The sequence below is a fragment of the Oncorhynchus kisutch genome, unplaced genomic scaffold (genome assembly GCF_002021735.2).
Source record: "Oncorhynchus kisutch isolate 150728-3 unplaced genomic scaffold, Okis_V2 Okis04b-Okis11a_hom, whole genome shotgun sequence".
Classification (NCBI taxonomy): Eukaryota; Metazoa; Chordata; class Actinopteri; order Salmoniformes; family Salmonidae; genus Oncorhynchus; species Oncorhynchus kisutch.
The window spans coordinates 1689201-1709409 of record NW_022261981.1 but is presented as its reverse complement, the minus strand read 5'-3'; the positions used below and the strand labels follow the sequence as shown (position 1 = coordinate 1709409).

The 20209-nt window shown below is 44.2% G+C and overlaps 1 protein-coding gene across 1 annotated transcript in view; it reads right to left on the bottom strand.

Moving 5' to 3' along the window:
- The window catches only part of eys (eyes shut homolog), a 171646-nt gene that overhangs the window by 129935 nt on the left and 21502 nt on the right, over window positions 1-20209 (bottom strand). Inside the window, exons 4-5 of the mRNA XM_031813047.1 lie at window positions 5350-5546; window positions 2865-3010 (exon numbers count right to left, since the gene is read on the bottom strand). Of these exons, the coding sequence (XP_031668907.1) occupies window positions 2865-3010; window positions 5350-5546 (343 nt within the window). The remainder of the gene's footprint in view (window positions 1-2864; window positions 3011-5349; window positions 5547-20209) is intronic.

Below are 20209 nucleotides of genomic sequence, written 5' to 3'. Positions count from 1 at the left end.
TAGTTAAATAACATTTACATATTTTTTAAATGTTTTTTAAATACCTCTGCAGCAGAACTATGGTGAGCAATATGTTTGGAACATTAAATAGCAATATCAAATTTGAATCGCAATACACATAGAATTGTGAGTTGTGAGAATCGCACCTATCAGCACCTAAGTATTGTGATAATATCGTATCGTGAGGTCCCTGGCAAATCCCAGCCCTCATCTGAAGTATATCAAGGAAAATAATGAGCTATTATTAAAGATGCTTCCTGTCCTGAGCTTATTAGAAGAATATAGAAGCAACAGCATAGCAGACGCTTTTATCTAGGACCTTTATTATTTTTTACCCTTATTTAACTAGGCACCAACATTCACAGTAACACAGTACATTTACATTTAGTCACTTAGCGGAACGATTTACAGGAGCAATTAGGGTTACGTGCCTTGCTCAAGGGCACATTGGCAGATGTTTCACCTAGTCAACTTGGGAATTCGAACCAGCAACCTTTCGGTTATCGGCCCAACACTCTAAACCACTAGACTACCTGCCACAAACCTGGTGTTGCTAGCTAAGCCCCTTGCTCGAACCCTGGTGTTGCTAGCTAAGCCCCGTGCTCTAACCCTGGTGTTGCGAGCTAAGCCCCATGCTCTAACCCTGGTGTTGATATCTAAGCCCCTTACTCTAATCCTGGTGTTGCTAGCTAAGCCCCATGCTCCAACCCTGGTGTTTCTATCTAAGCCCCTTACTCTAACTAACACACTGGGCCATCAGGATGCGTAGGTCACTGGAACACGTCGTCCGGGTATAGCCGGGGTAGGCCGTCATTGTAAATAACAACGTATTCTTAACTGACTTGCCTTGTTAAAGGTTCAAGTTTTTTTTTTATCACCTTCATCCCTGCCATGTCTCAACCACAACCTGAATATACTGCCATGTCTCAACCACATCCTGAATATACTGCCATGTGTCTCAACCACATCCTGAATATACTGCCATGTGTCTCAACTACATCCTGAATATACTGCCATGTGTCTCAACTACATCCTGAATATACTGCCATGTGTCTCAACTACATCCTGAATATACTGCCATGTGTCTCAACCACAACCTGAATATACTACCATGTCTCAACCACATCCTGAATATACTGCCATGTGTCTCAACTACATCCTGAATATACTGCCATGTGTCTCAACTACATCCTGAATATACTGCCATGTGTCTCAACTACATCCTGAATATACTGCCATGTCTCACCTACATCCTGAATATACTGCCATGTGTCTCAACCACATCCTGAATATACTGCCATGTGTCTCACCTACATCCTGAATATACTGTCATGTGTCTCACCTACATCCTGAATATACTGCCATGTCTCACCTACATCCTGAATATACTGCCATGTGTCTCACCTACATCCTGAATATACTGCCATGTGTCTCACCTACATCCTGAATATACTGTCATGTTTCTCACCTACATCCTGAATATACTGTCATGTGTCTCACCGACATCCTGAATATACTGCCATGTGTCTCACCGACATCCTGAATATACTGCCATGTGTCTCAACCACATCCTGAATATACTGCCATGTGTCTCACCTACATCCTGAATATACTGCCATGTGTCTCACCTACATCCTGAATATACTGTCATGTTTCTCACCTACATCCTGAATATACTGTCATGTGTCTCACCGACATCCTGAATATACTGCCATGTGTCTCACCGACATCCTGAATATACTGCCATGTGTCTCAACCACATCCTGAATATACTGCCATGTGTCTCAACCACATCCTGAATATACTGCCATGTGTCTCACCTACATCCTGAATATACTGTCATGTGTCTCACCTACATCCTGAATATACTGCCATGTGTCTCACCTACATCCTGAATATACTGTCATGTGTCTCACCTACATCCTGAATATACTGCCATGTCTCAACCACATCCTGAATATACTGCCATGTGTCTCAACCACACCCTGAATATACTGCCATGTGTCTCAACCACATCCTGAATATACTGCCATGTGTCTCACCTACATCCTGAATATACTGCCATGTCTCAACCATATCCTGAATATACTGCCATGTATCTCACCTACATCCTGAATATACTGCCATGTGTTTCACCTACATCCTGAATATACTGCCATGTGTCTCAACTACATCCTGAATATACTGCCATGTGTCTCAAGCACATCCTGAATATACTGCCATGTGTCTCAACTACATCCTGAATATACTGCCATGTGTCTCAACCACATCCTGAATATACTGCCATCTGTCTCAACCACATCCTGAATATACTGCCATGTGTCTCATCTACATCCTGAATATACTGCCATGTGTCAACCACATCCTGAATATACTGCCATGTGTCTCACCGACATCCTAAATATACTGCTATGTGTCTCACCTACATCCTGAATATAGTGCCATGTGTCTCACCTACATCCTGAATATACTGCCATGTGTCTCACCTACATCCTGAATATACTGCCATGTTTCACCTACATCCTGAATATACTGCCATGTGGCTCACCTACATCCTGAATATACTCCCATGTTTCACCTACATCCTGAATATACTGCCATGTGGCTCACCTACATCCTGAATATACTGCCATGTGTCTCAACCACATCCTGAATATACTGCCATGTGTCTCACCTACATCCTGAATATACTGCCATGTGTCTCAACCACATCCTGAATATACTGCCATGTGTCTCACCTACATCGTGAATATACTGCCATGTGTTTCACCTACATCCTGAATATACTGCCATGTGTCTCACCTACATCCTGAATATACTGCCATGTATCTCACCTGCATCCTGAATATACTTCCATGTCTCACCTGCAGACGTAGTCCTCTCCCTGGACTACACAGCTGGCGTTGTTGTGGCAGGGCGAAGGGCTGCACGGGCCTCGCTGCCTCCTGCACTGTGGGCCTGTGGTGCCATCTGAACACTGCCAGACTGAGGCCGCACACTCAGGAGAGGTCTGCAGACACACACACACACACAAACACATGTAAAACAAACACACACGTTTGCACACACATGATGAAAAAAAATCAGGCCTGAAGTCAGCTTGAGAAAACACACTTAGATTAAAGGTAAAGACAGTATTAGTGGAGACAGATCACTCTCCCCAGCAGAACAAGACAGTGTTAGTGGAGACAGATCACTCTCCCTAGCAGAACAAGACAGTGTTATTGGAGACAGATCACTCTCCCCAGCAGAACAAGACAGTGTTATTGGAGACAGATCACTCTCCCCAGCAGAACAAGACAGTGTTAGTAGAGACAGATCACTCTCCCCAGCAGAACAAGACAGTGTTAGTGGAGACAGATCACTCTCCCTAGCAGAACAAGACATTGTTAGTAGAGACAGATCACTCTCCCTAGCAGAACAAGACAGTGTTAGTGGAGACAGATCACTCTCCCTAGCAGAACAAGACAGTGTTAGTGGAGACAGATCACTCTCCCTAGCAGAACAAGACAGTGTTAGTGGAGACAGATCACTCTCCCTAGCAGAACAAATGAATAAAGAACTGTAACAGTACAACGTTAGGGAGTGAAACGGGATAGCTGCAGTGACACAGAGAGAAGAAGAAGTGTATCGTTTGTTTAATGTGACAAGGTGAAAGCTGTACTTTCTGATGACTACTAACTATGCATTTAAAAAAAAAAATTACTCCCTTTTTCTCCTCAATTTTGATCTTGTCTCATCGCTGCAACTCCCCAACGGGCTCGGGAGGCGAAGGTCGAGTCATGGGGGGGAAACATAACCCACCAAACCGCACTTCTTAACGCCCTCTTAACCCGTAAGCCAGCTGCACCAATGTATCGGAGGAAATACTGTTCAACTGACGACTGTCGTCAGCCTGCAGGCACCCAGCTCGCCACAAGGAGTCGCTAGAGAGTAATGAGCCAAGTAAAGCCCCCCCCGGCCAAACCTTTCCTAACCCGGACGACGCTGGGCCAATTGTGCACCACCCTGTGGGACTCCCGGTCAAGACCAGTTGTGAAACAACCTGGGATCGAACCCGGGTCTGTAGTGACGCCACTGCGATGCGGGGCCTTCGACTACAGCGCCACTAACTCTGCATTTCATTTGTTAAATGTCATTTGGTTTTGTATTTTGTGCACACGTACGTAAAGAAATAGTGTCTTATAAGCCCATTGGGCAACAATTGGTGTTCGAGACTTAAATAAATAAATCGATCCATCATAGAGAAACTAAGAATAGATGGAGACAGCTGGGCCATTAGCTCGACTAGCGTACTCCAGCTCTCATCACATCTCATCAGGAATGATCTTGACAATAATAATATATCTGACTCAAGAGTCAGAGATGATAAAACCAAGATCCTTAATCAGAGAAGATACTAATATTAACATTTGCTTCGTCGCCAAGGCTCTCAGGTTGAAAGATGAGTTCATTTTCATTCAGATGAAGTCCCTTATAGAGATGAGACTGAGGCAAAATCAATGTCAAACAGATCAGGTTGACATAAGAGTGCTGCTATGCTATCAACACTGGGCTCCCATTAATGTGACTGTGTTATGAAGGTTGTTATGCGTAATCCTGCATCACTCATTAAGGTGTTATAACTGGTTAAGAATGCCTTACAGAAGATTCTCGATTGGGTTGAGAAACCAATTACAAATCAGTTATTGTAAAATTTGTGGCAAATTCCATAATGAAGTCACAAGTGAAGGTCACAAAAAGACAATTAGCCCATTTTAATATATTTTTCTCTCTATGCTTCGCCTCTTGCATAATAGAGAAACTATTGGCACTCAGCAGTTGATGATTAAAACCCCTGTCCTGTATCACTGTAACATTTCATAGATAAAAGGCCTGAAATTGAAAACGGACTGTGGCCAACAGACGCCTCCATCGTGAACAAAAGAGCCCCTTTCATAACTGCAATTTCAATCTGCCTTTTAAAATATGCAATAGTTAATTCCAGTCTAATCAAAATAGCCACCACAAATAACCAGAGCCACCACCATCACGCTTTCCTTCCCCAAGCCATGCTAACCCCCCCATTGAAGGCAGAAATATTCATTGTTGTTCCCACCTTCAAAAGTACACTCGATCTGCTTCAAAGACTAAGATATTAATTTTCATGTGACATTTCCTATTAAATCAGGCTCTGAGAGGCGGAGGAGGAGGAGGCCTCAGAAGAATGAAGAAGGAGAAATGGGATGCGTCCATAATGACATCTTATTCCCTCTATAGTGTGATACCTTGGGCCAGACTGTATGGGCTCTGGTCGAAAGCGGTGCACTATTTAGAGTGACATTTGGGACATAGAAATAGAGTTCTCACATGTTCCCCCAAGGAGCACGCCTTTTCCCGCTGACATTCGTATGAAAGGCAATTGATGTTAACGGGGGTGTCACAGCGGAGGCCCGTGAATCCCTCCAGACAAGCACAAGCATATCCAGCGGCGCTCTCGGAGCTCTCCTCACACTCTCCGCCATTCCTACATGGGTTGGGATCACAAGATGTCCCACAAGGTGGACCTATGGATGAGAATGAACAGTTGGTTATTGGATAAGATTCCCAGAGGCGTTGAACTTCAATGAATATTTGACACGTGACAGCTCTCAGGCTGGATGTCAGAGATAGAGCAGAAGTGTCAGTCTAACAACCCATGATAACTCAGGACACCTGAAAACAATCGGAGAGGTCTCCACAGCTGAACTCGACAGTCTTTGTTACAGCCATACAAACTACATGGACACTGTAGTCTGATTGAGAGCATGGCTCCAAATAGAGCAAATGATTGTGATAATTTGTTGAGGAAAAACTTGATCTGTTCCTCACTTCAACAACTCTGATTTCAACAATTCATCCCACAGCAACATACAGTTTAAACCATTTTAAACCACAGAGGTGGGAAATACAGCAAAACCACTAGGATGAGGATGTGAACAGTACCTCAGTAGCTGGTCAGGGATGGGAACAGTATCTGGTCAGGGATGGGAACAGTACCTCAGTACCTGGTCAGGGATGGGAACAGTACCTGGTCAGGGATGGGAACAGTACCTCAGTACCTGGTCAGGGATGGGAACAGTACCTGGTCAGGGATGGGAACAGTACCTCAGTACCTGGTCAAGGATGGGAACAGTACCTCAGTACCTGGTCAGGGATGTGAACAGTACCTCAGTACCTGGTCAGGGATGTGAACAGTACCTCAGTACCTGGTCAGGGATGGGAACAGTACCTCAGTACCTGGTCAAGGATGGGAACAGTACCTCAGTACCTGGTCAGGGATGGGAACAGTACCTCAGTACCTGGTCAGGGATGTGAACAGTACCTCAGTACCTGGTCAGGGATGGGAACAGTACCTCAGTACCTGGTCAAGGATGGGAACAGTACCTCAGTACCTGGTCAGGGATGTGAACAGTACCTCAGTACCTGGTCAGGGATGGGAACAGTACCTCAGTACCTGGTCAGGGATGGGAACAGTACCTCAGTACCTGGTCAGGGATGGGAACAGTACCTGGTCAGGGATGGGAACAGTACCTCAGTACCTGGTCAGGGATGGGAACAGTACCTGGTCAGGGATGGGAACAGTACCTGGTCAGGGATGGGAACAGTACCTGGTCAGGGATGGGAACAGTACCTGGTCAGGGATGGGAACAGTACCTCAGTACCTGGTCAGGGATGGGAACAGTACCTGGTCAGGGATGGGAACAGTACCTGGTCAGGGATGGGAACAGTACCTGGTCAGGGATGGGAACAGTACCTGGTCAGGGATGGGAACAGTACCTCAGTACCTGGTCATAGAGTTCTGTTCAAGTTAATAACATTATCCCCTACTAGTCCTACATGTGAATCACACGCTCATTAAAGAAAGAGTGCCTTCCTTTACTCAGTGTTTTATTGGGTTTGATGATGGTGTTTTCAAACACATGAGCAATCCTGAAGTATCCCATGTATATATTTGTCTTCATGTGAAGACAAGGCTCCAGGGCTCTCTCTCTCTCCATGACTCTAATTAATAATCAACTGCTTTTCCTGGACTAACTCACTTGTTCCTTGAGGAAGATCTCCCTACACTACACTGTGGAATCGTCCCAAATGGCACCCTATTCCCTATATAGTGCACTACTTTTGATCAGAGCCCTATGTGACACTATATAGGGAATAGGGTGCTATTTGGGATGCATAATGTATCCCAAATCATCTCTCCAATGCGCTTCTTCCGTCTATTTTGGAACGCACAAGTGAATCTGAACTCCACACCAATTCCCACAACCCAAGAGAAGAACCAGGAAGTTGGCTTTTCATCTCAGTATAAAAGACAAAAGAGAATGAATTTTCAAGCATGCAACCAAACCACTAAACCTCACGCAACAGCTCCTATGTTTACTCACAATAAAACTAGGCTATATTCGTTGTGTCAAATTGGCCCTCCTAATGATGCAACTTTCTCTGGCACAAAAAGTCAGAGAAGAGGAGCTGGAAACAAACTGTGTGGTTGGTATTCTCCTTTTCTCTTTAATATTCCCTCCTTTTCAATGCTTTTATGTTATTGTGTTCTGTTCTAACGAGCAAATCGACCTTTTAAAGTAAATCACAGTCTTCTCCAAGTACCTGTACCATTGATGTCCTATTGTATGATCGACATAACAACATGAATAAGACATACACATGAAAAGATATATCCCCTGAGGGCATAAAATGATTAAACTACTTATTGGCATTAGGATTCTGTCAAACACTGTTGGCCATTGCACAGCTCTTGATATCTCTGTTGATGTTTCCTGTCCTGAGACTGAAGACACAACAGGTATCATGCTGTTTCTGTTCTTTTGCTTGGTCTACATATCATCATCCCCATTCTACCAGGGGAGAATGCAGAACAAACAGCCCAAGCTGCTTCATACATTATTACAGTCGAGAAAAAGGAAAGCAGTTGGCGGACTGCCACCACCATCTTTAATATCACAATGGACTTTTAACTGGGAGAGAAAGATGAAGTATGACTGGTCAAACTGTCTACAGGAAGATATAAAAAAGGTCCAGAATTGACTGGAACATCAACAGTCTACCTAGTACGAGTGGTGTCTTCTCAAAATGGTCTCATTTCAATATGCCAAAATGGTGACATTTAATCATTGTGACCTACTTGTTGTGTGTATTTAGTGAAATGTATGTGTAACTAATAGATGAGCACACACACACATTTTTTAATGTATGTACATTGTAAAGTCTGTTGTCTGTAATGTATTTTTGTTATGTGTCGGACCCAAGACTAGCTGTCGCCATTGGCGTCGGCTAATGGGGATCCTTATGAATTCAAAAATACATCAGCTGAGCTAACCTCGTACACTGAACAAAAATATAAAACACAACACGCAACAATTTCAAAGATTTTACTGAGTTACAGTAAAATCAGTCAATTGAAATGAATTCATTAGGTCCTAATCTATGGATTTCACATGACAGGGAATACAGATATGCATCTGTTGGTCACAGATACCTTTTTTTTTTTTAAGTAGGGGTGTGGATCAGAAAACCAGTCAGTATCTGGTGTGACCACAATTTGCCTCATGCAGCGTGACACATCTCCTTCACTTAGAGTTGATCAGGCTGTTGATTGTGGCCTGTGGAATGTTGCCCCACTCCTCTTCAATGGCTGTGTGAAGTTGCTGGATATTGGTGGGAACTGGAACACTCTGTCGTACACGCTTCGATCCAGAGTAGGGGTATGAACGTTTAAACATTTGAATGAAGTTGGGATCCTTAAGTAGGCTGTCAAGTGTTTATAAGAATTTGTTCTTAATTAACTTGACTAGTTAAATAAAAAATGTATTAATTAAAATCACAGTTCAGTGATCACAAAACATTATTTTCTGTGTTCTAGCCGATAGGCTATAAATGCCTGGGGAAGTTGTGTAATTCAAATAAAACCAGAGAGGATGAGGCAAATTTTAGGCTTGGTGAATTTGCAAGGCATGCAAGACAAGACATGACATAGTGAGATGCAGATTACCAAAACATATGAGCAGGCTTCTGCTTTTTCCATCTCTCTCCCTCACGCTGGCCTGGAAGCTCCGCCTCTCCCTCCCTCACGCTTGCCTGGCTGCTCCGCCTCTCCCTCCCTCCCTCACGCTGGCCTGGCTGCTCTGCCTCTCCCTCCCTCCCTCACGCTGGCCTGGCTGCTCCGCCTCTCCCTCCCTCCCTCCCTCACGCTGGCCTGGCTGCTCCGCCTCTCCCTCCCTCCCTCACGCTGGCCTGGCTGCTCCGCCTCTCCCTCCCTCCCTCACGCTGGCCTGGCTGCTCTGCCTCTCCCTCCCTCCCTCCCTCCCTCCCTCCCTCCCTCCCTCCCTCCCTCACGCTGGCCTGGCTGCTCCGCCTCTCCCTCCCTCCCTCACGCTGGCCTGGCTGCTCCGCCTCTCCCTCCCTCCCTCACGCTGGCCTTGCTGCTCCGCCTCTCCCTCCCTCCCTCCCTCCCTCACGCTGGCCTGGCTGCGCCGCCTCTCCCTCCCTCCCTCACGCTGGCCAGGCTGCTCCGCCTCTCCCTCCCTCCCTCCCTCCCTCACGCTGGCCTGGAAGCTCCGCCTCTCCCTCCCTCACGCTTGCCTGGCTGCTCCGCCTCTCCCTCCCTCCCTCACGCTGGCCTGGCTGCTCTGCCTCTCCCTCCCTCCCTCACGCTGGCCTGGCTGCTCCGCCTCTCCCTACCTCCCTCACGCTGGCCTGGCTGCTCCGCCTCTCCCTCCCTCCCTCACGCTGGCCTGGCTGCTCCGCCTCTCCCTCCCTCCCTCCCTCCCTCACGCTGGCCTGGCTGCTCCGCCTCTCCCTCCCTCCCTCACGCTGGCCTGGCTGCTCCGCCTCTCCCTCCCTCCCTCACGCTGGCCTGGCTGCTCCGCCTCTCCCTCCCTCCCTCACGCTGGCCTGGCTGCTCCGCCTCTCCCTCCCTCCCTCCCTCACGCTGGCCTGGCTGCTCCGCCTCTCCCTCCCTCCCTCCCTCACGCTGGCCTGGCTGCTCCGCCTCTCCCTCCCTCCCTCACGCTGGCCTGGCTGCTCCGCCTCTCCCTCCCTCCCTCCCTCCCTCACGCTGGCCTGGCTGCGCCGCCTCTCCCTCCCTCCCTCACGCTGGCCAGGCTGCTCCGCCTCTCCCTCCCTCCCTCCCTCCCTCCCTCCCTCACACTGGCCTGGCTGCTCCGCCTCTCTCTCCCTCACACTGGCCTGGCTGCTCCGCCTCTCTCTCCCTCACACTGGCCTGGCTGCTCAGTCTCTTCCTAATGATGCCAGTGTGTGCTCAGTCTTCGGTCTGTTGCCTGTAGAATATCCTAGCCTGTTCATGGCACTAATGTCTTCGAGACAGTTTTGCAAGCATTTTTGCCTCATGAAATGACAGTAGGCTACTGGTAGCCTGTATCGATTATGCTTTTCAGACATAATGGAACATGGCTCCTTGAAAGCGCCTCGGCTACGGCATGTTATCCTGTATGTTAGGGTAGGCTACGGCATGTTATCCTGTATGTTAGGGTAGGCTACGGCATGTTATTCTGTATGTTAGGGTAGGCTACGGCATGTTATTCTGTATGTTAGGGTAGGCTACGGCATGTTATTCTGTATGTTAGGGTATGCTACACTATGTTATTCTGTATGTTAGGGTAGGCTACGGCATGTTATTCTGTATGTTAGGGTAGGCTACGGCATGTTATTCTGTATGTTAGGGTAGGCTACGGCATGTTATTCTATATGTTAGGGTATGCTACACTATGTTATTCTGTATGTTAGGGTATGCTACACTATGTTATTCTGTATGTTAGGGTAGGCTACGGCATGTTATTCTGTATGTTAGGGTATGCTACACTATGTTATTCTGTATGTTAGGGTAGGCTACGGCATGTTATTCTGTATGTTAGGGTAGGCTACGGCATGTTATTCTGTATGTTAGGGTAGGCTACGGCATGTTATTCTATATGTTAGGGTATGCTACACTATGTTATTCTGTATGTTAGGGTATGCTACACTATGTTATTCTGTATGTTAGGGTAGGCTACGGCATGTTATTCTGTATGTTAGGGTAGGCTACGGCATGTTATTCTGTATGTTAGGGTATGCTACACTATGTTTTTTTTAAATGCCGACACAAAACCTTCTCTGGTGAATCGAACAGACATTTTACTTGTCTGTAAAGGAATGCCGCTTCTGAAGTCCATCACTAGGAAACCAGAACTGTCAATCAAATAATCTTGAGCTGCTGCTCGCAGCCTGCCAACTACACACAGACCACTCTCTCCTCTCTTTTTAAATAGCGTGACTTACCAAGACATTTAGTAGAAAGAAAGCACATCTAGTTACCATACCATAAAAACAGCATGAACAACAACACAGCAGCTCAATCAATCAGTTAACTGTAGTCAGGGAAACCATACCGAACATGTAAAGACCTGAAAAGGCACTTTTTTAGAATTTTCTGAAAAGTTATTAATAGTTGATATCAACATGTTACCGTAGCTGTGTTGTATGTCTGTAAAGTGTTACAGTAGATTTAACTTCATTACAAGTCCCTGGGGTTCATACATACGTAATATGACCATTATTCTGCACTGTAAATTGACACGGAAAAACAATTTTTTTTTTTTTTTTTAGTTTAAACGTTAAGCAAAATTGTCCATTTGTCACATCGCTAATTCAAAGCATCCCAAACATGCTCAATGTGTGGCATGTCTGGTGAGTATGCAGGCCATGGAAGAAGGGACATTTTCAGCTTCCAGTTGTGGTCTTCAGATCCTTGCGATATGGAGCCGTGCATTATCATGCTGAAACATGGTGGCGGAGGATGAATGGCACGACAACTTTGACATCAGCAAACCGCTCGCCCACACAATGCCATCTGCCCGGTAAAGTTGAAACAGTTCCAACATGCCAGTGGCCATCGAAGGTGAGCATTTGCACACTGAAGTCGGTTACGATGCCAAACTGCAGTCAGGTCAAGACCCTGGTGAGGACAACGAGCACGCAGATGAGCTTCCCTGAGACGGTTTCTGACAGTTTGTGTAAAAAATGATTTGGTCGTGCAAAGCCACAGTTTCCTCAGCTGTCCAGGTGGCTGATCTCAGACAATCGATCCCGCAAAATGAAAAAGCCGTGTGTGGAGGTCCTGAGCTGGCGTGGTTACACGAGGTCTGTGGTTGTGAGGCCGGTTGGGTGTACTCCCAAATTCTCTAAAACAACGGAGCTTATGGTAGAGAAATCAACATTAAATTATCTGGCAACAGCTCTGGTGAACATTGCTGCAGTCAGCATGCCAATAGCACGCTCCCTCAAAACGTGAGACATCTGTGGCATTTTGCTGTGTGACAAAAACTCCACATTTTAGAGTGGCCTTTTATTGTCCCCAGCACAAGGTGCACCTGTGCAATGATCATGCTGTTTAATCAGCTTCTTGGTGTGCCATACCTTTCAGGCAGTTGGATTATTGTGGCAAAGGAGAAATGGTCACTAACAGGGAATATAAACACATTTGTGCACATAAACATTTGAGAGAAATAAGCTTTTTGTGCAGATGGAACATTTCTGGAACTTTTTATTTCAGCTCAATAAACATGGGACCAACACTTTACATGTTGCATTTATCTTTTCAGTGTAGCTGTATATCACTTAGGGTGACATATTACCTACTGGATATCAGATCAATTATAATGACGTGCCATATTTAACCCTTATAAAGAATCATAATTACATTGAATGCCTATGATTCGTTTTGAATTATCCTTCCCCCCTCTGTAAATCATATTTAAATTATGCAAAACAACAAACTTAATTGAATAAAAGGAGAATAAATGGACTTTATGGAGCTGACAACAGTAGCTCAGATCAGAGCTAGAAGTTTTGGACAAGAGCATCTGGGCTTGGAGACACATACATTACATATTGTAATCCACCTCTAATGTCAAATGCCGTGGTGGTGACATTGGCTTCTCCACGTGGGATAAAATTAGACTGAACACACCGCTGGTTCAAGGTGAATACAATTTGATTCTATTCCCTGGCGTAGGCTTTTCATTTTTGTGTTCTTCAGTAGGCGCTAACTCATTTATCTTTCTCTGTGATTCTTCTTGTAGCATATTCCTCTATGCTAATTCCCCTGCGTATACTAGTGCTCTTGTTCCCAGAGGCTTCCCATAGGATGTATCCCAAATGGCACCCTATTCAATATATAGTGCACTACCTATGGGCCCTGGTAAAAAGTAGTGCACTGCATTGTGAATAGGGTGCCATTTGAGACTCAACCATAGCCTGTGTGCAGGTATCAGTGGACATCAATCTTACAGTATATACATACAGCTTCTGGGCTTGTTTAGGCTTGCTACACTAGCCATTGGAAATTGAGTTTGCATAGCGGGTTGCCTACCAAAGGCCGAAACAAGAGTCTTTGGGAATAATATGGTTTACACAAGTTCAAAACACTAAGGCTGGTCACTTTCACATTTATCTAGTAAGCACAATATAATTCACTTCACTTCCTTTCACAGGCATAGCAGGTATCTATAGGGTAGTATTTATAATGATACCTCATCAACATAGCAGGTATAGTATAGGGTAGTATTTATAATGATACCGCATCAACATAGCAGGTATAGTATAGGGTAGTATTTATAATGATACCTCATCAACATAGCAGGTATAGTATAGGGTAGTATTTATAATGATACCTCATCAACATAGCAGGTATAGTATAGGGTAGTATTTATAATGATACCTCATCAACATAGCAGGTATAGTATAGGGTAGTATTTATAATGATACCTCATCAACATAGCAGGTATAGTATAGGGTAGTATTTATAATGATACCGCATCAGCATAGCAGGTATAGTATAGGGTAGTATTTATAATGATACCTCATCAGCATAGCAGGTATAGTATAGGGTAGTATTTATAATGATACCGCATCAGCATAGCAGGTATAGTATAGGGTAGTATTTATAATGATACCTCATCAACATAGCAGGTATAGTATAGGGTAGTATTTATAATGATACCTCATCAACATAGCAGGTATAGTATAGGGTAGCATTTATAATGATACCTCATCAACATAGCAGGTATAGTATAGGGTAGTATTTATAAATGATACCTCATCAACATAGCAGGTATAGTATAGGGTAGTATCGTAATATTACCTCATCAGCATAGCTTCACGTCTCCGCTGGTACTTTTCTATTAACAAGTGTGAGGAATGTCATTCACCTATTACCTTCAGCCTATGAGCGTGGCACACTAGAGACGTTCCACCACGCTTGCTGAATGGGCGCACTCGTGCAATAATCACTTTCCGTTCCTCCAACCAATGGGAATGAATCTAGGAGAGTTTGTCAAGTCAACCCTTGTCTTGCTTGTTGTTTTGCAGCAACAGTCTTCCAATGACCTTCCACCACCACCAGTCATCGGAAGCCCATTCTCCCAGCTGGGGTTTTTGATGCCAGCTGTCCAGCATAGAGCAACCGGTAATCAGCATTTGGCTCCGAGGAGCATTCCTCAAAGATGAGGCCTACCCCAAACTATTCAATAAAATTATATATTGCATTTAATCTATGTTGTCGTTCAGTTAAGCCTGTACTCAATTAAACTTGTTTAAAAAATGGGTTTATACCTATCCCAATAGATTCAATACTTGAATTTGGGGCATATTCTGGAAACAGCTTAAGGTACATTTTCACCTCAGATTTTGGGTAAGCCCTGTGCAACTTCCAACGCGTGTTTATTGTGAACACTGAGGGTGTACCCACTTTAAATTACAGTTTTAACAGAGGCCAAGTAGGTTACTGTGGCTATTTGATCATAATATAGGCCTACCAGGGAGTGGCCTACCATAAAAACAATGGCGGAAAATGCATCCCATAACATTTTAACATGGAAATAGATGTTCTATCATTCAGCCTACAATAGCAGCCAATGTGTGGTGTTCAATGTAGTTACTACATTCCATGACTTTTGAAAAAGACATGTACGGCTTGACATTAACCCGTTCATCCACTTGTCCTTCAAAAAAAGGTGACTGAGAATGTTGTTGTTTGATGCAAGAAACCACTTTACAAAATAAAATGCATTATTATTATTCCCATACCATTATTACAGAGAATCAGACACATTATGCTACCACCTGCCTATTGGCTACTTAGATTATTCAAGCCGGTCTCATAATACAACACTGCCCCTTTAAGAAATTTGTAAAAAGTGCTCTTCAAAGATGTCTAGAAATGTAGACATTTTGTGCTCTTGTAGGAAGCAATCACTCCCCTATTGTTGACAACTAATAATCTATAACTGGGCTAATAACTCACTAACTAGTAATCACTCCCCCATTGCTGATGACTAATGATCTATAACTGGACTAATAACTCACTAACTAGTAATCACTCCCCCATTGCTGTTGACTAATGATCTATAAAATGGGCTAATAACTCACTAACTAGTAATCACTCCCCCATTGCTGATGACTAATGATCTATAATTGGGCTAATAACTCACTAACTAGTAATCACTCCCCCATTGCTGATGACTAATGATCTATAACTGGGCTAATAACTCACTAACTAGTAATCACTCCCCCATTGCTGATGACTAATGATCTATAACTGGGCTAATAACTCACTAACTAGTAATCACTCCCCCATTGCCGACTACTAATGATCTATAACTGGGCTAATAACTCACTAACTAGTAATCACTCCCCCATTGCTGATGACTAATGATCTATAACTGGACTAATAACTCACTAACTAATAATCACTCCCCCATTGCTGATGACTAATGATCTATAACTGGGTTAATAACATACTAACTAGTAAAGGATATGAACAAAATGTGCACACGTGGCTACATTCAGCTTTCGCTTTGATTCCAAAACAACCACATCTACTCACGACCGTTAATGCTGTAAACACAGTCCAGTTCCATATATGGCAATGGTCTATTTGCATATAGACCTCCTGCAGATCTGACTTGTTATGGCTCACTGGTCTGTGTAGAGTATGGTCTGAGTCCTGCATGTCAAAGCACCGGTCTGAGTCCTGCATGTCAACGCGCCGGTCTGTGTAGAGTACGGGCTGAGTCCTGCATGTCAACGCACCGGTCTGTGTCGAGTACGGGCTGAGTCCTGCATGTCAACGCACCGGTCTGTGTCGAGTACGGGCTGAGTCCTGCATGTCAACGCGCCGGTCTGTGTAGAGTACGGGCTGAGTCCTGCATGTCAACGCGCCGGTCTGTGTAGAGTACGGGCTGAGTCCTGCATGTCAACGCGCCGGTCTGTGTAGAGTACGGGCTGAGTCCTGCATGTTAACGCAATAGAATCCTACTCTGATGTGTTCTGCCTACAAGAAAGTGTCTTGCAGTTAGTTTTGTTGTTTTGGTATGTTGCAATGAAAGTGGCTAATATTGCGTTGATTTGATTACAATTCCCACAGTAAAAGGAAAGGTTGATAGTGTTAACAGGGAAAACTCTATAACAGTGGTCACCAACCTTTTCTGAGTCAAGATCACTTTCTGAGTCAAAATGCAAGCCGAGATCTACAGCTCAGATGTTGTGTATTAAAATGGCTTTAAAATAACGTACACCTTTGCAACATTAACCAATTACAAACAGTACTGTAGCAATGAGGTTTGTGCAGTAGGCTACAGGCCCAAAACATTATAATGACATATTGGCTTTGCTTGAATTGCCCTGCCAATGCATTGCTGTTCAGGCCATCTTTTTAAATTATATTAAAATATTTGAGGTAGGTTGCATGATCATACCAGTAATAAATCCATTGTTGTATTACTTGTGAGGCACAGCTGAGTGAGCATACATTTTTAAAAATGGCTTTTTATTTTATTGGGCTGATGGTCAGTCTCAGGCTAAGGGTCCGCCTCAACATCCCTCCGCTCTCCCTTTCCTCCACGGACACTGACCAAAAAGGGACACGGTTTCCAGCTGATGGTGAAACTCGAGTCGCACCGCATTATTTCTGCCTCATGCACAAATTCGTGTTGTTACTCCTATGAACACATGAATATTCCTTGATATTAAAAAAGACCCAAGCTGCTTATAATAACAACACAAGCCTATAGATACACGTTCCTACTCATTCATTACTGCTGCAGTGCTTGTTGTAGCGCTGAGTGGAAATAAGAAGAATGCACATTTTATGGCTTATAAAAGTCTTGAATACAAAGTGTTGACAAGGCTGAGTAAGAAGTTAAACATGAACTCACTCATAAAAACAGCAGCTCTTTGCCAAAGACGAATAAAATGTAAAGAAATATTGGCCAGTGGATCGTGATCGACCAGCTGGTGACCACTGCTCTAGAAGGTTGAGTGAAGTTCAATCTCATGCTTCTCTCCATGGGCTGATATTTCTTCTGAGCGGAAGTCTCGTGGCTACAGCGCGCAGGCGCACAGCTTAGAGGGAACATTGCTTGTGAACCTTACAAACCATGTAAAAAGTATAGACATTGTTGTACACTGAGTGTATAAAACATTAAGAACAGTTTCCTAATATATTTAGTTGTACCCCCCCCCCTCCCACCCCCACCCCCCTTTTACTCTCAGAACGGCCTCAATTCGTTGGGGCATGGACTCTACAAGGTGTCGAAAGCGTTCCACAGGGATGCTGGGCCATGTTGACTCCAATGCTTCCAAAAGATGGCTGGATTTCTTCTGTGTGGTGGACCATTCTTGACACACAGGAAACTTTTGATCGTGAAAAACCCAGCAGCGTTGCAGTTCTTGACACAAACCGGTGAGCATGACACCTGCTATCATACCCCGTTCAAAGGGAACTTAAATATGTTGTCTTGCCCATTCACCCTCTGAATGGTACACATAGACAATCCATGTCTCAATTGTCTCAAGGCTTCAAAATCCTTATTTAACATGTCTCCTCCCTTTCATCTACACTGATTGAAGTGGAATTAACAGGTGACATCAATTAGGGATCATAGCTTTCACCTGGATTCACCTGGACAGTCTAAGTCAAGGAATAATAATAATACAATCCATAGAATACATAGAATACATAAAATACGATGTATTATGTAAGAGGATAATAATGAATATTGAATAATGTGCTCAGTAATGCTCACTTAAATCTCTTGTCAATGTAACCTATATACAGTACAGTCTTAAATGTATCTAACAGAACTCAGATATACCCACAACTTAACAACGCAGTCCCCAACCAAATCACTCCCTCATAGATGAATCTACCCACTAAAACAATGGGTTAAGTGAATTGAGAAAACAAGCTGTATGATCCCAGATGGGATGTTGCCCTATAAGGCGGTAATACCTGGTGATAAATACCATAGAGGAACTCTGCAGGAGAGCCGGAGAATCAAAAGAGAAATCTCATTTGAAACGTCCCGTGAGTTTGGGCCTGATTATTCTGTGAGTATAGGCTCTGGCCTGCGAGGGCAGAGCGGCTCTGTTCTGCAGTAGGGGAGACAGGTGATTCCAGGTGATTAATGAGGGAACAGCCATGGGTTGCGTCCCAAATGGCCCCATTCCCTATATAGTGGATTACTTTGTTACTTCGTAAATGAGACAGTATTAGACAGTGTTCCAGGTAGATGTGATGCAGACAGTATTAGACCGTGTTCCAGGCAGATAACATGAATATAGTATTAGACCATGTTCCAGGTAGATGGAGACAGTATTAGACAGTGTTCCAGGCAGATAAGATGCAGACAGTATTAGACCATGTTCCAGGCAGGTAAGATGCAAACAGTATTAGACCGTGTTCCAGGTAGATGGAGACAGTATTAGACCGTGTTCCAGGTAGATGGAGACAGTATTAGACCGTGTTCCAGGCAGATAAGATGCAGACAGTATTAGACCATGTTCCAGGCAGGTAAGATGCAGACAGTATTAGACCGTGTTCCAGGTAGGTAAGATGCAGACAGTATTAGACCGTGTTCCAGGTAGATGGAAACAGTATTAGACCGTGTTCCAGGTAGATGCAGACAGTATTAGACCGTGTTCCAGGTAGATGCAGACAGTATTAGACCGTGTTCCAGGTAGATGGAGACAGTATTAGACCGTGTTCCAGGTAGATGGAGACAGTATTAGACCGTGTTCCAGGCAGATAAGATGCAGACAGTATTAGACCATGTTCCAGGCAGGTAAGATGCAGACAGTATTAGACCGTGTTCCAGGTAGATGGAGACAGTATTAGACCGTGTTCCAGGCAGATAAGATGGAGATAGTATTAGACTGTTCCAGGTGGATAAAGACAGTATTAGACCGTGTTCCAGGCAGATAAGATGGAGATAGTATTAGACTGTTCCAGGTGGATAAAGACAGTATTAGACTGTGTTCCAGTATCCACACCTCTAAGTTGTGTGCTAGTATAGACATTGGACTACATCCTGTGACAAACCTCTTCAAGGTTAGGAGAGTCACAAATTAAGCAGGAGACCATCACCAAAATCACCCCAGAATGAGAGTTCCTTCGAACAGGACAGTACCTGTGTGTCTGGTCCTCCCAGGCCGCAGGCGAGGTCAAGGATAGCAGGGTTCGGTACACAAATCGGGTTTTCGGTAGGTCCAGGTCCAAACGGCAACAGGTAAGTCCAAACAGTCCAGCTCATACACGGTAAATCCAGCTGAGATATACAGTATATATATATTTATATAAATGAGTCAGAAGTTTACATACACCTTAGCAAAATTCATTTAAAAACTCAGTTTTTCACAATTCCTGACATTTAATCCTTGTAACAATTCCATGTCTAAGGTCTGTTTGGATCACCACTTTATTTTAAGAATGTGAAATGTCATGATAATAGCAGAGAGAATGATTTATTTCAACTTTTATTTCTTTCATCACATTCCCAGTGGGTCAGAAGTTTACATACACTCAATTAGTATTTGGTAGCGTTGCCTTTAAATTGTTTAACTTGGGTCAAACGTTTCGGGTAGCCTTCCACAAGCTTCCCACAATAAGTTGGGTGAATTTTGGCCCACTCCCCCTGACAGAGCTGGTGTAACTGAGTCAGGTTTGTAGGCCTCTATGCTCGCACACACTTTTTCCACATGCTTTTCAGTTCAGTTTCAGATATTCTATGGGATTGAGGTCCGGGCTTTGTGATGGCCACTCCAATACCTTGACTTTGTTGTCCTTAATCAATTTTTCCACAACTTTGGAAGCTTTAACTTCCTGACTGATGTCGTG